Raw genomic sequence first — 25,776 nt, 5'->3', positions numbered from 1 at the left:
ACTTCACGGAACAATATGTATCACAATATTTGAGTTGGGATATGATACAATATTGCGATATGGCAATATATTGCAATAATTTTACATAATTCAGTGATCAATTTAAAATGCAGCCTAAAATAAAAGGTATATAAATGTACAGTGGATGACAGTAATAATTTATTGCACAAACTTAGTCAAAAACAATGTAATACAATGATCAATTTCCATTTTTCTACTTATATATATATATATATATATATATATATATATATATATATATATATATATATATATATATATATATATACTGTATATATGTATATATATATATATATATATATATATATATATATATATATATATATATATATATATATATATACACACATCCATCCATCCATCCATCCATTTTCTTGTCTCTTTTGGGGTCGCGGGGGTGCTGGAGCCTATCCCAGCTGCACATGGGCAGAAGGCTAGGGCCAATTTAGTGTTGCCAATATACATATATGTATATGCATATGTGTATATATATATATATATATATATATATATATATATGTGTGTGTGGGAAAAAAATCACAAGACTATTTCATCTCTACAGGCCTGTATATATATATATATATGTATATATACATATATATTTATATATGTATATATAAATATATGGGGATAGGTTGATTGGCAACACTAAATTGGCCCCAGTGTGTGAATGTGAGTGTGAATGTTGTCTGTCTATCTGTGTTGGCCCTGTGATGAGGTGGCGACTTGTCCAGGGTGTACCCCGCCTTCCGCCCGAATGCAGCTGAGATAGGCTCCAGCGACCCCCCGCGACCCCAGAAAGGGACAAGCGGTAGAAAATGGATAGATGGATGTATATTGGCATATATATATTTATGTATATATAAATATATATGTATATTGGCATATATATATATATATACATATATATATATATATATATATATATATATATATATATATATATATATATATATATATATATATATATATATATATATATAACAATAAATAATAATAATAATAATGGATTAGATTTTATATCGCGCTTTTCTATTATTAGATACTCAAAGCGCTCACAGAGAAGTGGGAACCCATCATTCATTCACACCTGTGGTGGTGGTAAGCTACATTTGTAGCCACAGCTGCCCTGGGGTAGACTGGCGGAAGCGAGGCTGCCAGTTTGCGCCTACGGCCCCTCCGACCACCATCAGTCATTCATCATTCATTCACCAGTGTGAGCGGCACCGGGGGCAAGGGTGAAGTGTCCTGCCCAAGGACACAACGGCAGCGATTTGGATGTCAAGAGGCGGGGAGCGAACCTGCAACCCTCAGGTTACTGGCACGGCCGCTCTACCCACTACGCCATACCGCCCCAATGCGTGTGTGTGTGTATATATATATATATATATATATATATATATATATATATATATATATATATATATATATATATATATATATATGTAGATTGGCAACACTAAATTATATACATTATGTATATATGTATAGATAGATATACAGTATATGAATGTGTTTGTGTGTGTATTTCATATGTATTTACATTTTTAAAGTCAGGTTTTTCGCAACTCTGCGATGCAGTGTCGCTGTACTACCTCCTCGCTGTATGGAGTTAGTGCTAAGCAAGACAGTACATGTATATATACATCTATATACATATATATGTGTATATATATATATATATATATATATATACATATATATATATATATATATGTATATATAAATATATATATATATATATATATATGATATACATAATCATATATATGTACATATATCATACGTATTTAAATATATGTATATATATTTCGTTGATGATGTATTGCCGTGTCGATATTTTTTCCCACCGCTAATTGTATTACATTTATATGTTTAAGCAACAAACATAGCATATAACACGACCCCTCTTTTTGGGGGGGACAAAATCAAACACATAAAATACAAAAAAAAAGTACATTATTGTTTTCAATGTCAGTTAAATAACAAACTTGTAGATTCAAATAAAATATATATTTCCTGGATGATGACTTTGCGTCCTTGATTCAAATTTGCGACATCACTCTTCTGTTTGCTAACTTGCTATAAACCCTTAAACACATTTTTCCTGCGGGTCTCTGCAGCATCTCTCCAGGTACACTAGTGTGAGTGAGAGGAAGAAAAACTTGTTTTTAAATAATTTTAAGGCAAGTAGGGTTTAATTTGCTGACTTGTATCCATAGAATTTGTCAATTAAATGTATTTTTTAATTTCATTAGCACTATCAAGATGATAAACTATGCTGTACATGCAAATGTTGTTATGCAATGCAACCTTCAATGTCGGATGCCTCCAAGGTTGTGCAATTTAGAATTCAACCTACAGTACATTTTCTGTAAAATACATCTCTAAAGTCACACAAAGTTTGACTTGAAATGTAATATGTTTCTTAACATTTAAGGTTCCATTATGTTATGATAGACTAATTTTTATTGCGCTTTCTTTCCCTTTAGCTGCGAGTGTGCACAGCCTTATACTCCCAACAATAAAACCTTAGAACTATGGAGCAAGAAAAACATCACTGCTGCTGAAGTACCTTGGGCCAACCTCACTGTCAAGGTAACCTAATTATGTCAACACACACATTATAGCAACAGCTACATGTTTGCATTTGTTAACAAGCAACTGACCCCTTCACGTTCTCCCAAGCAACTCTCCTTTTTGTAGGCACCGATAAGGACATTTCATCGATTTGCTTTTCTTCACTGAGCACAAAGAAAGGTTGTCTTGTGAATAATCAATGGACTTTTCCACCTTACTCATTCAGTTACTTATTCACACTGTTCTCGCCTGTCGGTGAGGACCAACTAAGGACATAAGACAGCATGCAAGAGACCTCTATTTGTCATCCTGCATTTAAATCTGAGACAAACGTGCCCTCTGTCTACAGGAGTGTATGAGCCTGCAGGGACATTTTGTCGGGACTGCATGCGGCCCCCATGGGCCTTACACCCCAGATGTCCTCTTCTGGTCTGCCATCTTGTTCTTCTCCACCTTCTTCATGTCAGCGTTCCTCAAAGATTTCAAAACGAGTCGGTATTTCCCCACCAAGGTAATTGGTAATAGGCAATAGGGTTGTACTCTATCATCAGTAAGACTTCTGGGAAAATACATTACAGTTGAGGTCTACCCTACTTTCTGAAAAATGTTTTTTCTTGAGCATATTTTTACCAATTTCTACACTGCTCACCCCAGACTCAAAACCCCTAAAAATGTATAAATTTTTTCATTGAGCATAAGTGAAGTCATTTTAGCTGGTAGTCAGTCATCCAGGTCATGGTAATCAGCAAAGGTTGAATTGAGGCAACTGGGCTCTTCTTGTTTGTCGAAGATGTTTTACAGATCCAAAAGGTGTCTTAAGTTCTAAATTTTAGGTGTGGAGTTTAGGTAGGTAAAGATGGTATATAGTAGGTAAACATAGGCAGAAGCAGGTAAAAAAAAAAAAAAGGTAAACATATGTTGGTTGTGGTGTAAAGTAGGTAAACAGGCAGACGAAGGTAAAGACTTACGTTAACATACACAGAAGGTAAAAAAGTAGGTAAACATAGGCAAAAGATGACGTAAAGTAGGTAAACAAAGGTAAAAGATGATGTAAAGTAGGTACATTGGTGAAGGATGATGTAAAGTAGGTAAACAGGCAGAAGAAGGTAAAAACAGTTGGTGATGTGAATTATATTTATATAGCGGTTTTCTCTAGTGACTCGAAGCGCTTTACATAGTGAAACCCAATATCTAAGTTACATTTAAACCAGTGTGGGTGGCACTGGGAGCAGGTGGGTAAAGTGTCTTGCCCAAGGACACAACGGCAGTAACTAGGATGGCGGAAGCGGGGATTGAACCTGCAACCCTCAAGTTGCTGGCACGGTCGCTCTACCAACCGAGGTAAACTTAGACATAAGAAGGTAAAACAGTCGGTAAAGTAGGTAGACAAGGGCAGAGGAAGGTAAAATAAAAGTGGTAAACAGGTAAAAAATGGTATAAAGTAGGTAAACATAGATAAAAGATAGTATAAAGTAGGTAAACATAAGCAGAAGAAGGTACAATAAGTAGATAAACATAGGTAAAACAGTGCAAAGTAGGTAAACATACAAACATAGATAAAAGATAGTATAAAGTAGGTACACATAAGCAGAAGAACGTACAAAAAGTAGATAAACATAGGTAAAACATAGTGCAAAGTAGGTAAACATAAGCAGAAGAAGGTACAAAAGTAGGTAAACATAGGTAAAGGATGTCTGTGAATGTTTTCATCCATCCAGGTCATGGTCATCTCAGGGCATAGGTAGACACTTGCACCTCAGGGAGAAACAGCACTCATTTGAGAACAAAAATGTACAGATTCTGGACAGGGAGGACGGATGGTACGAAAGAGACAAAGTGAAGGTGGCGCCTTGTCCAGGGTGTACCCCGCCTTCCGCCCGAATGCAGCTGGGATAGGCTCCAGCCCCCCGCGAACCCGAAAGGGACAAACCGTAGAAAATAGATGGATACATCTCCTTCAAACCAGAATTGGGACATGATTTTCCTTAAAGCGACCCTTCTTTTTGAGATGCAAATGATCCAAAGTAACTGCCCTCTGTTGTGCCACACGTTTTTGTAAGGGCTGTTTGGTCTGAGGCCCTGCATCCCTCACTGCACTGCACTGCACAAACAACATTATTGCAAACGCCGCGAGGACAAAATCCCAAGAAGCAAACCCCTCCATGTTGTTTATGCAGTGGTCACACTTTCAAAACATACAACTGATCTTCTTACTTCTATAATTGTCTCCGAGCTTTTCTTTAAGTTCTGTTTCCTGGTGCACACAGGTACGGTCCATGATCAGTGACTTTGCCGTATTCCTTACCATCGTCTTCATGGTGTTGCTCGACTATGTCATAGGCGTGCCCTCCCAAAAGTTAAAGGTTCCCAGCAAATTCCAGGTAAGCAAGAGATACTGCGGGCATAGCTGGGAATTGATGTTCACAGCTTCTTAATGTGTGCCACCATTAGCCCACCAGAGATGACCGAGGGTGGATAATCAATCCAATAGGGCGTAATCCTTGGTGGACGGTGTTGGCAGCCTCTATCCCGGCTCTCCTGTGCACCATTCTCATCTTCATGGACCAACAAATAACTGCAGTTATCATCAACCGGAAAGAGCACAAGCTGCTGGTACTTCAACTCATTTGACTTTTATTTAATCACCTACAGATCTCAAATGTTGCATGAACGGTGGAAAGTTTTTCTCCCCTATTAAAAAAAGGGCATTTTTTAAAAACAATTAATTAAACACAACCTACATCCCAATCGTTAGGATTTGGGCCATCCATGCAAAAAGAAAAATCATAAAACGTTATAAGTAAAAAGGCGTAATATTGGGTTGGTGAACGTGACAAGCTGTCACACTAATTATTTGTTTTTGTCGGTACATTACCGATAGTTTATTTCTTCTTGCTTTGCATAGCTTGACTTACATTGCAATTGTTACATACCTGTACCTAATAAAAGATCAAGATTAAAGTGCCTTCCATCCTTCAATGGACACTACTGCCATAGGAAATAATGGAAATACAAATCTACTGTTCAAAAGTCACCATAAAACGTTATCAAACTCACATGTTATCATTATTTTCATGTTTAAAACAGTCATACAAGTGATCAAGGTGTAATGTGGTGAGTTGCATTGTGACAGTGCTTTACGTATTTTACTTTTTGTTCACATTTTTAAACATCACTCTGGCTAAAAATAAGTAAACCACCTTTGAAATAATTGCTGTGCAAAGAAAAATTTAAGTATAGAGTTATAATAGAATAATATTAATTAATAATGTTTCCCCCCGAAATATGTGACTTGACAAGAAAAATACACTAACAACATTATCAGGAGGATATATATTATTAATATTTTATGATTACCGTAAGTCGCAGTTTTTTTCATAGTTTGGGCGGGGGTGCGACTTATACTCAGGAGCGACTTATGTGTGAAATTATAAACACATTACCGTAAAATATCAAATAATATTATTTAGCTCATTCACGTAAGAGACTAGACGTATAAGATTTCATGGGATTTAGCGATTAGGAGTGACAGATTGTTTGGTAAACGTATAGCATGTTCTATATGTTATAGTTATTTGAATGACTCTTACCATAATATGTTACATTAACATACCAGGCACGTTCTCAGTAGGTTATTTATGCCTCATATAATGTACACTTATTCAGCCTGTTGTTCACTATTCTTTATTTCTTTTAAATTGCCTTTCAAATGTCTATTCTTGGTGTTGGGTTTTATCAAATACATTTTCCCAAAAAATGCGACTTATACTCTAGTGCGACTTATATATGTTTTTTTCCTTCTTTATTATCCATTTTCGGCCGGTGCGACATATACTCCGGAGCGACTTATACTCCGAAAAATACGGTATATATTCATTTAAATTTAATCAATTTATATATTTTAATATTAGTGTTGCAAAAACCTAAAGAAAAAAGAAAACACATGCAAATGGGTCCTTTACTTGCTGACTTGACATTTCTTGTGATGTCATGCATGATGGAAAATGTTGAAATGGTCAAATTCGCCTTTTGACTCGAGACATTCGACTGTCTTTGTTCCTCAGAAAGGTTGCGGCTACCACTTGGACCTCCTGATGGTGGGGGTGATGCTGGCCGTGTGCTCCATCATGGGCTTGCCGTGGTTCGTGGCTGCGACCGTCTTGTCCATCTCTCACGTGAACAGTCTGAAGCTGGAGTCGGAGAGCTCAGCGCCCGGAGAGCAGCCTCGCTTTCTGGGCATCAGAGAGCAGAGACTCACTGGCCTGGTCATCTTCTTGCTCATGGGATGCTCGGTCTTCATGACTGGAGCGCTTCAGGTGAGTGCCGCCTCCCTCTGGCTGACACTGCGTCCGTTTTGTTAAAAATACTTGATTTGTTACCCAGTTCATTCCGATGCCGGTGTTGTATGGTGTCTTCCTCTACATGGGAGCCTCGTCATTGAAGGGCATTCAGGTACAGTACAATGTGACAGAATAGTCCACTTCATTAGGTACACCAACACACGCTAAACCAGGGGTCGGCAACCCAAAATGTTGAAATGGACCAATAGTACAAAAAACAAATCTGTCAGGAGCCGCAAAAAATGAAAAGCCTTATATAAGTCTTATAATAAAAACAACACATGATCAACGTTCCCTCTAAGGTGCGCGCCTGTGCAATTGCGCACTGCTCAAGCGTCCTCTGCGCACGACAAATCTATGCCACGCACAAAATCAAATAAAAAAATAAGAGCATAACAATTTTTGCCACACGGACACGACGGAGAAAACAGTTTTCGTCATCATTGTTCAAATATTGTAACGTCTGTCGAGACGCTTTGAGGACATGAATTCCATCCATCACTTTACTGAGCAAAACTCTTTATTGTCGGCCATAAACACATCACCAAAACATTAGTAAAAAAAATTATATCTAGAAAAAACTGGTCTTTTTCTGCAGTACAAACCAGACCAAAAGCAACTTTGTTATATCAACAGCAGCCGCTCGCTCTTTCTCACTTGCGCCAACACATGCACATATGGCAGTGATGCGTTTACAGCCACACAAAAAGTCGGACAACTACAACACCGCACATAAAGTGTCATTCCAGGTTGTTACACTATGATTGACCAATCAAATGTGTGCTATGGGAACTAAATGCAATGTCTGAAAGGGGTACAAACTATTTCCAAAGCAGGACATCCACCCAGACAAACAATATAAGTACACAGTTCATGAAAAACAATATTTTTTGGGAACATTGCACATGATGTGTCTACATTAGCTATACTGCAAGCTCTTATCTGTGCGGTATTTGGATTTGATTTTGTTCATATTTGAGAATATCTGCTTGCACAGGTATTTGTTGTGTTTGCAACAGCCACCTGCCTGGCACCATGCAGTGCTGAAAGAAACATGTGTCGCAGGCTGATGCAAATCTTCGTTGACAGAAATGTTGAAATGTAATACTTATTGTACACATTTTTACAATTTTGGAAAACATTAGTAAGACAACGACGGTGCGTTCATGGACCGCCGAAACTAGTAGGACGAAACGGCGCCCGCCAAATACTCTCATTAGTGAAGCATAAACACAAACATATTAAACGGTGGGCTTTCTAACAATTAGGAAGGGTTGTGTTTATTCTCCTACAGAAACCATATCAAAACAATATACCGGTACTGTATATATATATATATATATATATATATATATATATATATATATATATATATATGTATGTATGTATGTATGTGTTTTTTTTCCCCTCCATCTCTTTAATTTTCACAAATTTTGGAAAAAGTTCCAGAGAGCCACTAGGGCGGCGCTAAAGAGCTACATGCATCTAGTACTGTACAAGCGGTATCAAAAATGATTTTACAAAGAAACTTTTTTTTAAATAGTTTAACATTTGTTGGTACAAAATTAGGCATTTCAAGCATAAGAATGGCTAAATATCATAAAAATATAAATACCTCAGTAGTGTTGGCCAGTAGAGGAGACCAAACCAATCAGAGCGCGATGTTCGTCATCATGGCCACTGATTGGCTCAGCCTCAGGCAGCAATACTATATTGGATTGAAATAAGATAATGGGAATGGGATGAAAATCAAAACTTACAAGTCCATGGTTCTCGAGTGGAGTGCCATCTTCGGGTTGGGGACGAGATCCTATCCAGGTGGAGGAGTTCAAGTACTTCAGGGTCTTGTTCGCAAGTGAGGGAGAAGTGGATCGGTGTGGCGTCTGCGGTGATGCAGACCCTACATCGGTCTGTTGTGGAGCTGAGCTGGAAGGCAAAGCTCTCAATTTGCCAGTTGATCTACGGTCCTACCCTCACCTAAGGTCATGAGCTTTGGGTTATGATCGAAAGGACAAGATCACGGGTACAAGTGGCTGAAATGAGTTTACTCCATCAGGTGACGAGGCTCTCCTTTAGAGATAGGGTGAGAAGCTCTGTCGCTCAGGAGGAGCTCACAGTAAAGCTGCTGCTCCTCCACATCAAGAGGTGCCAGATGTGGTGGTTCGGGCATCTGGTCAGGATGCCACCCAAACGCCTCCCCGGGGAGGTGTTTAGGGTGCATCTGACGGGGACGACCCAGAACACGTTGGGTGGGAATATGTCTCCCAGCTGGCTTGGGAACACCTCGGGATCCACTGGGAAGACCTGGACGAAGTGGCTTCTCTGCTGAGGCTGCTGCCCCCGCGACCCGACGTCGGATGCGCGGAAGACGATGGATAGATGGAACAATGTAAAGGTGGCTAAACGGTGTTATTTCATGTCCAGAGGGCTCTCATAATGTGGAAAGACATATTGAGAAGGTCATAAACATCTTTTTTTTTTTAAATGCTCTAGCCATGAAAATATTTGATTTATAATTAATGATTTCTACTTTGCTTGAATTCTATTATCACGGTCATTTCTGGAACCATTTAACAGCTATTATTGCTTTGTGGTAAAAAATATATTCATTTTTGTCAGAAATGAATTTGACAACAAATGCTGTGATTTTTTTGGTGTGCAATGCTCGGTGTGCAACATGGGTATCAAGATAGAGGTTTTATTTTATTATTTGAACATAGTACAATCATTTAGTGTGCGAAAGGTATAAATGTATATAGGTGGCAATAGTGGTGTAATTATTACATATTGTTAGCTTTTCATTGTTTTTATTATAAACCACTCGTAAACGTTTTTGTGTGTCTGTATGCGGAGTAAAACAATGGAACAAACTGGACTTACAACACAAGCAATGACAAACTATTAATGGATTTAAACTATTATACAAACATGGGGTCTGGTTCATATATAGAGATGAGGGTCTTTAATTTGACCTGCTGTTGTACTCTGTCTCAAAGTGTTATCATGTGATCAATGTTTCCTTACCATTATTGCTATGTTGTCTATTACTATTATTGCTTTGTTGTCTATTACCATTGTTGGTATATTCATTATTCCTACATTATTGATACAAATTGTTGTTACAGTGTAATAATTATTGTTACCTGTGGTAATGCCACTATGATACAACATTTGTATTATAATTCTTGAACAAAATAAGAGTGAAACTCATGTGAAGAATCACTGAATGGAGAACTGGGGGTGGGATTAAATAAATTATCTTCTTCCCACTCCTTTTCAGGCAAAACTGGACAATCATGCATTACATACTATACATTACCTTGTGCACTATATTAATTTATATTATTATGTATTGTCAATTGTGTACTTTTTTTTATGTCATTGCCTGAAATAAATAAATGAAAATGAAAAAAAAAAAATACTGTTTTATTTTGTTACTGCATGTAAAATCTGCACCGCAATCCCAGAATTTCTCCATTGTGGGATAAATAGTCGACTATCTTTATTGAACAAATCTGTGTATTGTTTGTTGAAAGTGCCTCCATACACACTATCCTATAGGACCCGCCTGTACACTTGATTGTGTCGGTGTACCTAATATTGTGGCTGGTGATTATGTGTCAATGGGACAAAATGTCTTCTGCATATCTTTACCTTGCTGTGTCTGTGACATATCGAACATATTGCTTGCAGTTCTTTGACCGTCTTAAGTTGTTTGGGATGCCGGCCAAGCACCAGCCAGACTTCATCTACCTGCGTCACGTTCCCTTGAGGAAGGTTCATCTGTTCACGCTCACGCAGCTCACATGTCTTGTCCTGCTGTGGGTCATCAAGACCTCACCGGCTGCTATCGTCTTCCCCATGATGGTGAGATGACCACTCAGAGTTCTCTCGTTCTTTGACTCAATCTGCTTTTTCTGTCCTCTTCTACGTCTACAGGTGCTGGCTTTGGTATTCATCCGCAAACTGCTGGACTTTTGTTTCTCCAATCGGGAGCTGAGTTACTTGGATGATTTAATGCCTGAATGGAAGAAAAAAAACCTTGATGATGCTTCCAAAAAGATTGATGAGGTAAATGCGATATTTAAATGCACAAATAGTCCCCATGCAAATATTGACAATTGTCCATTGCAGGAAACCCAGGTTATGCTCGATACCAAAAGTGAAGATGCTGCAACTGTTCAGATTCCCCTGGAGAGCAGTAAGCCAGTGCAGACCTCAAAGGCACATGACCCCAGGTAGGAGGGGATTCTACATACTGTATCACCCATAAAAACATTTTAAATGTCTTCAAATGGGCCCTACTCAGTCCCCAGGTGACGTATATGAACCATTTTTGGAGTGGTTGTCACGTGATTATCCCAGCAGTTTAATTGTAATATTTTACACCCTATTAAAGCGTTAAATGGCTTTAAAATGACTTAATGGAAAAAAAATAATACGTTTAAAAATTAGCTTGATTATTAACATGTTAATAATCTAGCTAATTTTTAAACATATTTTTTACTTTTTTATTTAAAAAATATACATTTAAAAATTAGCTTGATTATTAACATGTTAATAATCAAGCTAATTTTTAAACGTATATTTTTTTTTCATTAAGTCATTTTAAAGCCATTTAACGCTTTACTAGGGTGTAAAATATTACAATTAAACTGTTCTTTATGTATTCTTTCAATTAATTAAAATACATCGAGACAGGAAAAATCGGGTGCTAATAAAAACGTGTAGTGACACATTTGTTACAATACACAAAATACTAATAAGCCACTCAATAAATGTCATTGTTTCATTTATTTTGAATGAAAAAAATATGGTACTGAGTAGTAAAGTGTCAAGTTAAGGAGTAGATTTACTACAAACACACAATTTTACACACAGTGTATTTAACATTACACATCTTCCACATTAATTAGAAGCATTTTAGAAAATAAATGTACTTGGTCGGTGGTATATTCCCCATCATAAAGGTCTGAGGACTTAAAGGATAAGACATCATTATTTTTCCTAAAAAACGAAAAAGGCTCAAAAAGATGTCATCTAATACTTGAGGTCTTGTGATGTTTACATGTCATCCAGCAGGTGGCAGCAAACACACACGGGATAGTGTTGTTGGCAATCAGTAGTTATGATGCTAATGTGAAGATAATGGTGATCAATAAGACAGATCATACATACAAACTAATATGATTTTTTTTAATATATATTTCAATCTACCAGTTGTTTACTGAGATTGAAAAACAGGATCTTTGTCATTAATTCTAAAGGGGTCATTTTATGATGTTTTTCTACATTTAAAAAAATACTTCCTGGTTCTTTGGCCAAAATTTTGCATAGATGATGTTTTACAGACCATCTTCAATCCGCTTTCTGACCGTCTGTCTCTTCATGGTTCGCCGTTTAGTCTTATTTACGTGCCTCCACTTCGACTGCATCTTCTTACCGTCAGCAAAGTTGACGTTTTTAGCACTTCCATACGGAGTCTAGTGACAGGCATAAGTTAGAACTATACGCTACTTTTTATGAGAAATGGCAAAAGCTGAAGATGTGCATGTCATGCCAGTCTGCCCCACGACAAGATGCTAGAGAAAAAGAAGGAACATAGGGCTGGGTTGCAATCACGTTATCTAAAGGCACTTTCAGGTTTTCGGTGATGGTCGGGAGTCCCATTAGGCTACTGTTTATTTACCTGCATCAGTGCCAATCTGGGCATATTTTGAAAGGTTTAGAGGAAAATATACAAGCGATCATGAAAATATATTTAAAATGGGATGGAGTGGATTTATACACTCTTAAGAATTATTTTTTTTTGAAAGATTTAAACCAGTGCTTTTTAACCATAGGGCCGATGCCAATTGTTGAGCTGCCAAAAAATGTGTTTCTCATCTGTAATACATTTCTCCACCACTTGTAGCAGTAAAGACAATATCAAACAAACAAGACATTTGGAGCTAAAGTCATAGAGAAGTTTCTTAAGCGCAAAAATTATGACTAAAGTGCTGAAGCTGTATTTTCATTTACACTTAAATGTTATTGACAGTTTAGTTACAAAAAGATTCATTATTAATTTAGTTTATTTTAGCACAACAAAATTGTATGTACATTTATTTTTTTCATCAGTCCTTTCTTATTCAGTATATTTGATTAGCACATATTTGTTTAATCAGCCTGACCTAAGCCGAAGGTTTGTTTTAAATAAATTATAATCTCTGTGATGAACACATCGTTTCATATCATTAACAAAAGAATAGTAAGATTACTAATTCAGTGCCCCTCTGTAGTGGAAAATTTGGGCCCCGAGGTCCAAAAAGTTAAGAACCCCTTATTTAAACCATTTATCATTACCAGACATTATTGCTACGAGCTCACTTCCTTTGATTTAAAATGAAAAGATTGGGGGCACATCATGTCTTTTACATTTGAGGGGTTCACAAAGTAAACATGATGGACTTATTTGTGCATCGTTAAGTAACATATTTGATTGACATAACAAGTATCGTGCTGTTGTGAACGTGACGCTAATGGGAAAAAAGGATAAGTTTGTTTGCAGTTGATTTATTGCTACGAATATTAGTCTGATCTATAATTCATGTCTGCAGTTGTTTTTATGGTGTGAAGTTCTTATTTTGTCTCATTGTTTAGCTAAAGATGTCGCTGCTGTTCAGCAATGTTTGCTAGCGATATCAAGATATATATGCTGATGAGCCTACGAGAGATTTATTTATCTAGTTTATCAATTCTATTAGGTATATTTGCTTGATGCTAACGAATAGCACCAAAGATGCTATAATGTGTTGAATAAAGCACTTTGCTTTCCTGTACAACAACAACAACCAAGCTTTTAGTTTCTGTTATAAATATCTATCCATTTTCTACCGTTTGAAAACAAAAATACAGTGAATTGGACCAACAATTACAATATTTATTATTAGGACTTAAAGGGAAACTGCACTTTTTCTGGAATTTTGCCCATAGTTCACAAAAAAATTTTTTTTTCTGCATTCTAGGTATTAAATACTGTAAATGCGATCAATTTGCTTACAATGTTGTAATCCGCCTATAAAGCCCTTAAAAACGTCCAAACACCTCCATTGAGCTTTTATATACTGTACATGATGTAAGTGTATATATGTAATGTAGTAACAGACACATTTATAATAACATTTAATATTTATGTATTTTTTGGGCAGCACGGGTTAGTGCATGTGCCTCACAATACGAAGGTCCTGGGCTCGGGACTTGTTAAAATTCGGAGAATAACCAAAATACCAACATTTTCTTTCCGTCATATTGTTTTTGATATTTCATTTAAAGGGGAACATTATCACAATTTCAGAAGGGTTAAAACCATTAAAAATCAGTTCCCAGTGGCTTATTTTATTTTTCGAAGTATTCTTAAAAATTTTACCCATCACGCAATATCCCTAAAAAAAGCTTCAAAGTGCCTGATTTTAACCATCGTTATATACACCCGTCCATTTTCCTGTGACGTCACATAGTGATGCCAACACAAACAAACATGGCGGTTAGAACAGCAAGGTATAGCGACATTAGCTCGGATTCAGACTCGGATTTCAGCGGCTTAAGCGATTCAACAGATTACGCATGTATTGAAACGGATGGTTGTAGTGTGGAGGCAGGTAGCGAAAACGAAATTGAAGAAGAAACTGAAGCTATTGAACCATATCGGTTTGAACCGTATGCAAGCGAAACCGACGAAAACGACACGACAGCCAGCGACACGGGAGAAAGCGAGGACGAATTCGGCGATCGCCTTCTAACCAACGATTGGTATGTGTTTGTTTGGCATTAAAGGAAACTAACAACTATGAACTAGGTTTACAGCATATGAAATACATTTGGCAAGAACATGCACTTTAAGAGTGCAGACAGCCCAGTTTTCATCAATTAATATATTCTGTAGACATACCCTCATCCGCTCTCTTTTCCTGAAAGCTGATCTCTCCAGTCCAGTTGGAAATGCATCTGCTTTGAGTGTCGCAGGATATCCACACATTCTTGCCATCTCTGTCGTAGCATAGCTTTCGTCGGTAAAGTGTGCGGAACAAACGTCCAATTTCTTGCCACTTTCGCATCTTTGGGCCACTGGTGCAACTTGAATCCGTCCCTGTTCGTGTTGTTACACCCTCCGACAACAAACCGACGAGGCATGATGTCTCCAAGGTACGGAAAACAGTCGAAAAAAACGGAAAATAACAGAGCTGATTTGACTCGGTGTTTGTAATGTGTTTGAGAAAATGGCGGATTGCTTCCCGATGTGACGTCACAACGTGACGTCATCGCTCCGAGAGCGAATAATAGAAATGCGTTTAATTCACCAAAATTCACCCATTTAGAGTTTGAAAATCGGTTAAAAATATATATGGTCTTTTTTCTGCAAATTCAAGGTATATATTGACGCTTACATAGGTCTGGTGATAATGTTCCCCTTTAAAAAAACGTGGAAGTGATATTATGAAATGAAAATTAATGTTTAAAAACGAACATTTCAGCGTTTTTGTGGAAATTTCAATTTGCCTATGTGTCGCTGCTAGCTCCTAGTAGTCTATAGCCTACCATGTCTACCTTTTGTAAATGACTTGAGTAAAATAGAAGAAAATACCAACCTTGTGTGCTTATTGGAGGACATTTAGATTTTTAACTGGCTGTCTAGCTTTGCACAAGTAAACGCGCTACAGGACTACTCGTATCGGGTGTTTTTAGATACAACCCAATATAATCCCATACTTTTGTTTGCCAATATCGGACTGAAACCGATACCGGATCAGTCGTATGTTGTGACATAAGGACTGCCTGTACTTCGGTATCACATCGCCACCAGTGGCATGTATTTGGCAGCAGTAAATGTGTGTAAATGTTTGCATCAAAGTGTTTATGCAGACACACACTAGCCTTAAAATGCTTGACCTTTCCCGCATGCATGTTGGTGTATTTAGAGATGCATCCTGTTGACTAACACTGCGACACTCCTCACTCCTCTTTTTTGAGCTCCTCTCCTTCTGCCCTCCTTGCTCCTCAGGTGTGATCCCTCTGATATTAATATATCTGATGAAATGTCTAAAACCACCATGTGGAAATCCCTCAACTCCAATCAAAAGGATTCTCGGCCTGTGTCTGCTAAAAAGGCAAGACCAGACCTTCTTTCTCTCTCTCTCTCGCTTTCTCTCTCTGCCACCTTGCCCTATGTACTGAGTCTCTTGATGTCCATGACGTTCTACCAGCTTCTCATCAAACTATGCATATTATTTGTCTCAATATGTGTGTTTTCCTTTTGCAGGATTGAGGAGATTGCCTTTATAGATGAATAAAGATTCCCACAGTCCGTGCAGTTATGCTACAAAACTGTCCATATGGACCTCAGGATGTCCCCATTTGGCTTTGGACCATCGGCCGTCTGAGATATTTGGGAAAGTCCACAATTTCTACCAGCTCCACATAGCACTTCACAGTACTGTCATGCAACACACACACACACACACACACACACACACACACACACACACACACACACACACACACACACACACACACACAATGTTGTGATTCTTGATTGTGGATTTGAAATATGAAAAGATAGTTTTTTCATAATTCTTTGTTTGCGTTATCTTCCCTGATTAATAGCATGCAAGTCGACTGGCGACCCAAAAGTGCACAGTTAATACGCTACAAATTGATATTACAGTGATACCTCACTTTCTGGTAAGAATCCGTTCCATAATTTGTGTTGTACAAAAACTGAAACAATTATTTCCTTAAGAAATAAAACAAATCCAATTCATCCATTTCAGACACCCAAAAATAACACAAAACGTGTTTTATAGTCAATAATTATGGTGTTACATGCAGAAAATTATGTGAAATATAAATGACAAATAACTATAAATTACTCGTACCGTGCTACGAGTTAGTATTTCTCACCTTATCAAAGTGCTGGCACTTGCAACTTTATTTGGTCCCATGGTGGATTCCTTTGAAGTCAATAAAAAACAGAGACTGAGTCACCAAGGCGAAAGACTCTTTGTTCGGCACATCATTCCGTTGGCAATGTTTGGCCGTACAATAACCAAGACGCAATACAAAATCATTGGAAAATTGTTGGTGAGCATTTTCATGGTAAAACCAATTAAATGAGATGTAAGTCCTACAAAAACCGAGGTACCACTGTGCAGTTAAACAAGTTGGTGCAGCAAAAACCATGAACCAAAATATCCAAAATACAGGATGTCTCCCGAAAGTCTGGACACATACTGTAAGCAAACGCTCATAATTTCAATTGGAATATTAAAAAATAACAGCTGCGATATGATTTCCAATATTTGTGATGCAAAGGTTGATGCACTTTGCAAGATCAATGTGGACTTGATGCAATACCTTCACATTTATTTTCACTTTTTGCAAATGCCAAAATTTTGTCATTAGGATTTATGCAATATTCAGTATGAAATTAATTTTCCTCAACTAAATTTCTGATGCACACTCTTTATTACAATCCAATTGGTTTCTTCCTTTGCCCTAAACTAAAGTGTGTCCTCTTGAACAATTGGCTTGAATATTGTTTTAGAGTGTTAAAATAAAATACTTTTTTTTTTTTTTAGCTTTTTATGGATACGTCAATTATTCGTAGTGTTTTACCACTCACTGGGTTCTGGGAACGAAACCCTCGCGAATTGCAGGGATCTACTTTATTATATTACCATCGCACAGGCTGAAATGCACACAACTTTACACACTTAACGAAAAAACAGCAGATTTTAGTAGGAATTTGTACAAAATGTTTATCACTGAATTACATTCCCAACTGGACTCATTTCTAGTGACATGTTTCCATAATACAGTCAGTGTCTCCCACTGGACTGCAGGGTATTTGTGGTGGTGGGTTGCTGGGGTCTAACTTCCATAATTGGCCGTGACGCATGTAGTTTTAACAGAGGCTTTGGTGACAAAATGTAGGCAAACAACATGACATCGCAAGCAGGACGTAGCAACCTGTGAAAGTGTTGGGAAGAAAGATGCGCGCTTTCATGTTCCAGTCTCCTAAAGTGACTAATAAGATCAGAAAAGGTGATTACCATATTTCCTGGACGATAGAGTGCACCCACTAAATGTTCTATGTATTAGCTGCACGGGACTATAAGTCACAGACATACATTGTGAAATGAGTTGTTGACACAGAAATATTCTGCAAATGTTTATTTACATTCCTTAATTGTTTCCAAACGGCAGTAAAACGGTTGATCCAACAAAACAGAAGACATCGCCATGGACCCACTAGCTGCGGAATCTAGCTCTCCAATCAGCTAAACAGACACAATAAGCCCACGATGAAGTTTTGGTATATTTACAAAACTGGAACAATATAAACAGAATGCCATTGTAAGTTAATAATACTAACACAGATACTCGTTAACGTGTTAGCATATTAGCCAATGCTAACAACACAAGCTTGATTACAAATATGGAGGAAAACACTCCTACAGACATCAAACATGGGACAGTTTAGTAAGTGTGAAATGTTTTGGCTATATTGTAAAAATGACAAACGTTGCTTGGAGTGATGAATAGGAATGTAAACAGAGTACCGGTATTTTTTTGGTACCGGCTCCTAATTAGGGCGGTTCATGAGGACCGTGAAGATTCTGGACTACTGATACTGCTATCGGTATTTAATTATCCAGCTGACCGACGTAATTATGACAAAATGTCACATTCAGTTCAGCTACCGCTGCTACACATAAAATCAGCTTCGAATAAAGACAAATAAGTAAGCAACACCACACAAAAGTTTGCAACACAACAATGTTTCCTCCTCAAAAGTTTCTCAAAGTCACGCACGCTGTGTGAGTTTGAAGTGAACACATTTTACTCACGATGAGTCACGACCGCGTTTTATCAACCGTCCTCCTAGCAATGCATTAATCCACGGGCCAATAATAATCCACTCAAAAACGTGAACAATTTAGGTAATATAATAATCCATAGAGTTGCTTTAAAGATAGCATCCGCTGTGACTGACAGGTCTCTGGTTGCCGTTTGACGTCTCTTCATTGAGCAGCGTTACAATCAATCAATCAAACTTTATTTACAAAGCGCTTTTCATACATAAAAGAAATGCAACACAAAGTGCTTTACAGACTCCGATGACCCAGATCCCCCATTATCACATACGCACACACGCACATTTACACACATATGCAACTATATGAACAAATGAATGCATGGCTGAGTACAGAGGAGACATGCGAGTAAACACTATCACAGGAGCCATCTGCACCAGGGGGTCATCAGACCATGGCCACCAGGACGCTGACACAAAGCGCCCTCACAGCACGGCCGATAACCCCTGAAGCACATGGCTCCCTCTGAAGAACGCTGGAAAGTATTAATAATAAAACCTGTAAAATAGTAAGAACCATGAGGAGAGATAAAGGATAAAATACAAGTAAGACATATGAAGATAAACAAATAAAAAATAAAAAATGAATAAATAAAAATAAAATGAATATACATTAAATATATAATAAATAAATATAACTAAATAAAATCTTGCATAACTAATAAGATAAAAAGTAAAGTACAAATTAGTTCAAGAAAATTTGTAAAAATAAAAAGCCTCTTAAAAACATGAACATCCTCTGCAGCCCTGAGGTCCTCCGACAAGCTGTTCCATAGACGGCTTGATGGAAAAATACCATCCTGTGACTTTGTGTCCTGACTTTTGGAATAATTAGAAGATGAGTGCCGGTGGATCTCAGGGCCCGGGAAGGTTCGTAGGGTAAAAGCAAATCTGAAAGATAAGAAGGCCCAATACCATAAAAACATTTATAAACCATAAGAAGAACCTTAAAATTTACTTTAAAAAAAACAGGCGTTGATTAAAGACTTCCCTGCTCTGAGATGTTACAGGTGTTCAACCTCTTATGCTAATAGGATTGCTAATTAAAATGCATTTTTTTCACATCTTCATTTCCACAAATTAATTGGGCTTCACGGTGTCAGAGGGGTTAGTGCATCTGCCTCACAATACAAAGGTCCTGAGTAGTCTTGGGTTCAATCCCGGGCTCGGGATCTTTCTGTGTGGAGTTTGCATGTCCTCCCCGTGACTGCGTGGGTTCCCTCCGGGTACTCCGGCTTCCTCCCACCTCCAAAGACATGCACCTGGGGATAAGTTGATTGGCAACACTAAATTGGCCCTAGTGTGTGAATGTGAGTGTGAATGTTGTCTGTCTATCTGTGTTGGCCCTGCGATGAGGTGGCGACTTGTCCAGGGTGTACCCCGCCTTCCGCCCGATTGTAGCTGAGATAGGCTCCAGCGCCCCCCGCGACCCCAAAGGGAATAAGCGGTAGAAAATGGATGGATGGATGGATTTCCACAAATTACATAATTTCCCTCGTGGATCAATAAAGTTTGTCTAAGTCTATATAGTACCGATAAACACTGGTATCGATAAGGAATATCAATAAGGGTATCGTATCAATAAAATCTTAACAATATACATCCCTAGTGATGAATGAAGAATCCATATGAGTAAAAACGCTACGGAAGACTAAAAGAAGCAACGGCACTCGTACTTCCGGTTGAAAGCACTAAACAGAAAGAAATACGGTGAAGGCGTTGATTTGTTACAATTATGGCCATTAGCGAAGAAAAAGCCATTAATTTGCTGCACCGTTTTGCAAGCCACAGGTTTCAAAGCAGAGGAAATAAAGTAGTGGCTTCTAGTCCGAAATTTACCGTACATTTGTCGTTAGTCGCTTTAAAAAAAAAAAAGTATAAAAATCGCTAATTTGCTAACACCAATCCCTCTTGCTACGTCTTCTTATGCTCTTGGTGCAAATGTGATGTGTTAAGAAGTAGAGTTACAAAGCTTCATTCACATACAGTCCCATTATAATTGATTGATTGATTGGAACTTTTATTAGTAGATTGCACAGTGTAGTACATATTCCGTACAATTGACCACTAAATGGTAACACCCGAATAAGTTTTTCAACTTGTTTAAGTCGGGGTCCACTTATACAGATATATACTATCATCATAATACAGTCATCACACAAGATAATCATCAGAGTATATACATTGAATTATTTACATTATTTACAATCCGGGGTGTGGGATATGGAGGGGGGGTGTTCATCCATGGCGGTCCATCTTTATTTGTGGCAGTTTGCTATAAATGTATGAATGTATGGGAAACTGACAGTAAGACTAAGTGTGCATTAATGTGGTTTTAACACAGTTAAAAGTCTGCTAATGTGCGCCTCCAAACTGCACAAACATGCTGCATTCAGGGCAATAATTTTTGTACGACATCCTACTAAGTTGTTGGCCGCACATACAAACCCACACAAATTCTAACCCTTGATGGCTCAGCTCTCTCAGCTGGGCCGTATGACAGAATCTAAAATCCTTTGTTGACGTTACGTGTGTCTGTCGCTCATCCTTTCAAAAATGTGTCGTGCACGCTTCTCTGGTTTGTGATGACGTGGTCAGTCAATTGGTGCACACGTTATATACTCTCATGTTTCACTGTAAATTGTGTTTTTTTTTTGTGTGTGGTATTGTAAATATTAGGAGGATCCACACGAGTGGAAACAGCCAAAAGTACTAGAAACATAGTAGTGTCTTATTTCTTTACCTCAGACTAGTTTGTTAAAACTCCTGCAAGGCACTTTGAGGGGAGGATTGGAGACCTGACCAGAGGGCAGTAATAAAGATTTGCTCTTTTTTTTTTAGTGGAGGGAAGTTGGAGTTTATTAGCAATAATTTACCCAATCTCAAGTGAGTAGTAGGGATCTGAATTATACACAAATAATAATAATAATTATCTTCAGGGATCCTTTGAGCAGTGACATTTCCATTCAACGTGCTAAATTTCCGTCTTTTTCACTTGAATAAAGCGCTTTATTTGTAGTAGCACTTTCTGTAGATACATCTATTTAATATTCCATTATTTTTAAGAGACCGACTAGACCGTTTAAATGATTTATTACAATCATTTATATATTTCATATATTGACGTTCTGTATAAAGTGTAAAAATAAGTTAGGTGGGTCAAGGCAAAGCTTGGTGTGTCATGTCATGTTTGGGTGGAGGACAAAATCATTTCATTCATTTGCACAACAAGAAGCCGAGAAGTGAAATTGAAATTTTCTGTTCTACGCTTTGAAATCTGCCTTTTATTCTCCATTTAGTCCAAATAAATGATACTCTTTTGCGCGCCCTGTATAATCGGTCTACATCTTGTAGATTTCAAAAGTGCATTAATCCTTCACTGTAACTTGCTGTGAGTCCTCCTTGTCGGTAACGTCTGTATTTGTGTGCTGTACCTTCAAGTATATACAGTATGTAAGACATTTGAATGTTAATATTCGCTGTGTGTACATGATAACAAACTTAGTGAAAGCATGACCTACTATTCATTGTGTACAGTCAGGGGAATAAATGTATGCACAGTATATTGAATTCATCAATTTGACACATTATTAGATGGGAATGTATGGCTGACATGCATATGAATGTTTCCATTAGACAAATTCAATGTATAAATGTATAAACCACTTCCTGTAGCATTATTTTTGGATTATTTTAGAGCATTGCAAACTATGTGTCACATTTGGACTGTTTAGTTCCCCTGGTATGATCACCAGTATGTACAGCGAATGACGACAAGAGAAGATTCAGGGAGAAGAGCGACTGTACGACAGTTGATAAGGAGCCATAAAGAGCAAGCGTTGTCTCTTAAAACATTATAGACTGTCTCAAACTGAAGTGTACATGTTTTATATGTATCTGTACTGTTGTTTTTTGGAATTATATACAAAGACAAATAAACGATTCCACTTGAAGTTAAATTGTGGCTTTGCCTTCTTTAATTAGTTTGTGCTTCCAATTTATTAGTTAAGGTTGATTGGCAATACTAAATTGGCCCTATTGTGTGAATGTTGTCTGTCTATCTGTGTTGGCCCTGTGATGAGGTGGCGACTTGTCCAGGGTGTACCCCGCCTTCCGCCCGAATGCAGCTGAGATAGACTCCAGCACCCCCCATGACCCCAAAAGGGACAAGCGGTAGAAAATGGATAGATGGAAACAAAAAAAAGTAAAAATATATACTTTGACGCTTTAAAGGGGAACATTATCACCAGACCTATGTAAGCGTCAATATATACCTTGATGTTGCAGAAAAAAGACCTTTTTTTTTTTAACCGATTTCCGAACTCTAAATGGGTGAATTTTGGCGAATTAAACGCCTTTCTAATAAAACGTGACGTCACATCGGGAAGCAATCCGCCATTTTCTCAAACACCGAGTCAAATCAGCTCTGTTATTTTCCGTTTTTTCGACTATTTTCCGTACCTTGGAGACATCATGCCTCGTCGGTGTGTTGTCGGAGGGTGTAACAACACGAACAGGGACGGATTCAAGTTGCACCAGTGGCCCAAAGATACGAAAGTGGCAAGAAATTGGACGTTTGTTCCGCACACTTTACCGACGAAAGCTATGCTACGACAGAGATGGCAAGAATGTGTGGATATCCTGCGACACTCAAAGCAGATGCATTTCCAACGATAAAGTCAAAGAAATCTGCCGCCAGACCCCCATTGAATCTGCCGGAGTGTGTGAGCAATTCAGGGACAAAGGACCTCGGTAGCACGGCAAGCAATGGCGGCAGTTTGTTCCGGCAGACGAGCGAGCTAAACCCCCTGGATGTCTTGGCTCACACGGTCCCTTATGCCACCGAAGATGATCAAGAGAAGAATATCGACCCTAGCTTCCCTGGCCTGCTGACATGAGGGTATGTCTACAGAATATATTAATTGATGAAAATTGGGCTGTCTGCACTCTCAAAGTGCATGTTGTTGCCAAATGTATTTCATATGCTGTAAACCTAGTTCATAGTTGTTAGTTTCCTTTAATGCCAAACAAACACATACCAATCGTTGGTTAGAAGGTGATCGCCGAATTCGTCCTCGCTTTCTCCCGTGTCGCTGGCTGTCGTGTCGTTTTCGTCGGTTTCGCTTGCATACGGTTCAAACCGATATGGCTCAATAGCTTCAGTTTCTTCTTCAATTTCGTTTTCGCTACCTGCCTCCACACTACAACCATCCGTTTCAATACATGCGTAATCTGTTGAATCGCTTAAGCCGCTGAAATCCGAGTCTGAATGTCGCTATATCTTGCTGATCTTTCCGCCATGTTTGTTTGTATTCACTATGTGACGTCACAGGAAAATGGACGGGTGTTTATAACGATGGTTAAAATCAGGCACTTTGAAGCTTTTTTTTAGGGATATTGCGTGATGGGTAAAATTTTGAAAAAAACTTCGAAAAATATAATAAGCCACTGGGAACTGATTTTTAATGGTTTTAACCATTCTGAAATTGTGATAATGTTCCCCTTTAATAAAATTTATGTTTTTATGTATTTTACTGTTGTCCTGCACATTTTGTGTGTTTGAAAAATATATACAACACACACACAAAAAATGTCAACCCTCAAAAATATTCTTGTCAAGCTGTTTTACACAACAATGAGTTGGACTAATATGTTAGTTAGATTTTGTTAATCTATTGAAAATAAACATATTAATTATTAGTAAACCTTATATTTATCTAAACATATTTATATTGGTATTTATAAAATAATTATATTCTTTTTAGAGGACATAATGTATAAATACAAATATAGTTTGGCTGCCATAATTTTGATAATTGTGTAACTATGCAATCATAATAATTATAATAAATATTAGAAATGTTGTACACAAACCCCGTTTCCATTTGAGTTGGGAAATTGTGTTAGATGCAAATATAAACGGAATACAATGATTTGCAAATCATTTTCATATGCTACAAAGACAACATATTTGATGTTCAAACTGATAAACATCTTTTTTTTTGCAAATAATCATTAACTTTAGAATTTGATGCCAGCAACACGTGACAAAGAAGTTGGGAAAGGTGGCAATAAATACTGATAAAGTTGAGGAGTGCTCATCAAACACTTATTTGGAACATCCCACAGGTGTGCAGGCTAATTGGGAACAGGTGGGTGCCATGATTGGGTATAAAAACAGTTTCCCAAAAAATGCTCAGTCTTTCACAGGAAAGGATGGGGCGAGGTAGACCCCTTTGTCCACAACTGTGTGAGCAAATAGTCAAACAGTTTAAGAACAACGTTTCTCAAAGTGCAATAGCAAGAAATTTAGGGATTTCAACATCTACGGTCCATAATATCATCAAAAGGTTCAGAGAATCTGGATAAATCCCTCCACGTAAGCGGCATAGCCGGAAACCAACATTGAATGACCGTGACCTTCGATCCCTCAGACGGCACTATATCAAAAACCGACACCAAAAGGATATCACCACATGGGCTCAGGAACACTTCAGAAAACCACTGTCACTAAATACAGTTTGTCGCTACATCTGTAAGTGCAAGTTAAAGCTCTACTATGCAAAGCGACAGCCATTTATCAACAACATCCAGAAACGCCGCCGGCTTCTCTGGGCCCGAGATCATCTAAGATGGACTCATGCAAAGTGGAAAAGTGTTCTGTGGTCTGACGAGTCCACATTTCAAATTGTTTTTGGAAATATTCGACATGGTGTCATCCGGACCAAAGGGGAAGCGAACCATCCAGACTGTTATCGACGCAAAGTTGAAAAGCCAGCATCTGTGATGGTATGGGGATGCATTAGTGCCCAAGGCATGGGTAACTTACACATTTGTGAAGGCACCATTAATGCTGACAGGTACATACAGGTTTTGGAACAACATGTGCTGCCATCTAAGCGCCGTCTTTTTCATGGACGC

General features: G+C 37.9%; 1 protein-coding gene across 3 annotated transcripts in view; it reads left to right on the top strand.

Annotated features, from left to right (window-relative positions):
* Positions 1-22,797, top strand: part of slc4a8 (solute carrier family 4 member 8) — a 97,931-nt gene extending 75,134 nt beyond the window's left edge. The window contains exons 15-25 of one of the 3 annotated variants that reach the window (XM_061923643.2): positions 2,514-2,619; positions 2,951-3,112; positions 4,869-4,982; positions 5,053-5,214; positions 6,666-6,917; positions 6,985-7,053; positions 10,635-10,808; positions 10,881-11,012; positions 11,076-11,179; positions 15,982-16,087; positions 16,240-22,797. In XM_061923643.2, coding sequence (XP_061779627.1) covers positions 2,514-2,619; positions 2,951-3,112; positions 4,869-4,982; positions 5,053-5,214; positions 6,666-6,917; positions 6,985-7,053; positions 10,635-10,808; positions 10,881-11,012; positions 11,076-11,179; positions 15,982-16,087; positions 16,240-16,245 — 1,387 coding nt within the window. In that variant the 3' untranslated portion in view covers positions 16,246-22,797. Of the gene's footprint in view, positions 1-2,513; positions 2,620-2,950; positions 3,113-4,868; positions 4,983-5,052; positions 5,215-6,665; positions 6,918-6,984; positions 7,054-10,634; positions 10,809-10,880; positions 11,180-15,981; positions 16,088-16,239 lie in introns of all 3 variants that reach the window. The other 2 variants (XM_061923644.2, XM_061923642.2) reach the window with 2 other exon arrangements.
* Positions 22,798-25,776: the final 2,979 nt, after the last annotated feature.

This window comes from Nerophis lumbriciformis, linkage group LG28, assembly GCF_033978685.3.
Source record: "Nerophis lumbriciformis linkage group LG28, RoL_Nlum_v2.1, whole genome shotgun sequence".
NCBI lineage: Eukaryota > Metazoa > Chordata > Actinopteri > Syngnathiformes > Syngnathidae > Nerophis > Nerophis lumbriciformis.
Note: the sequence above shows the minus strand (reverse complement) of the source record. Positions and strands in the feature narration are given on the sequence as shown.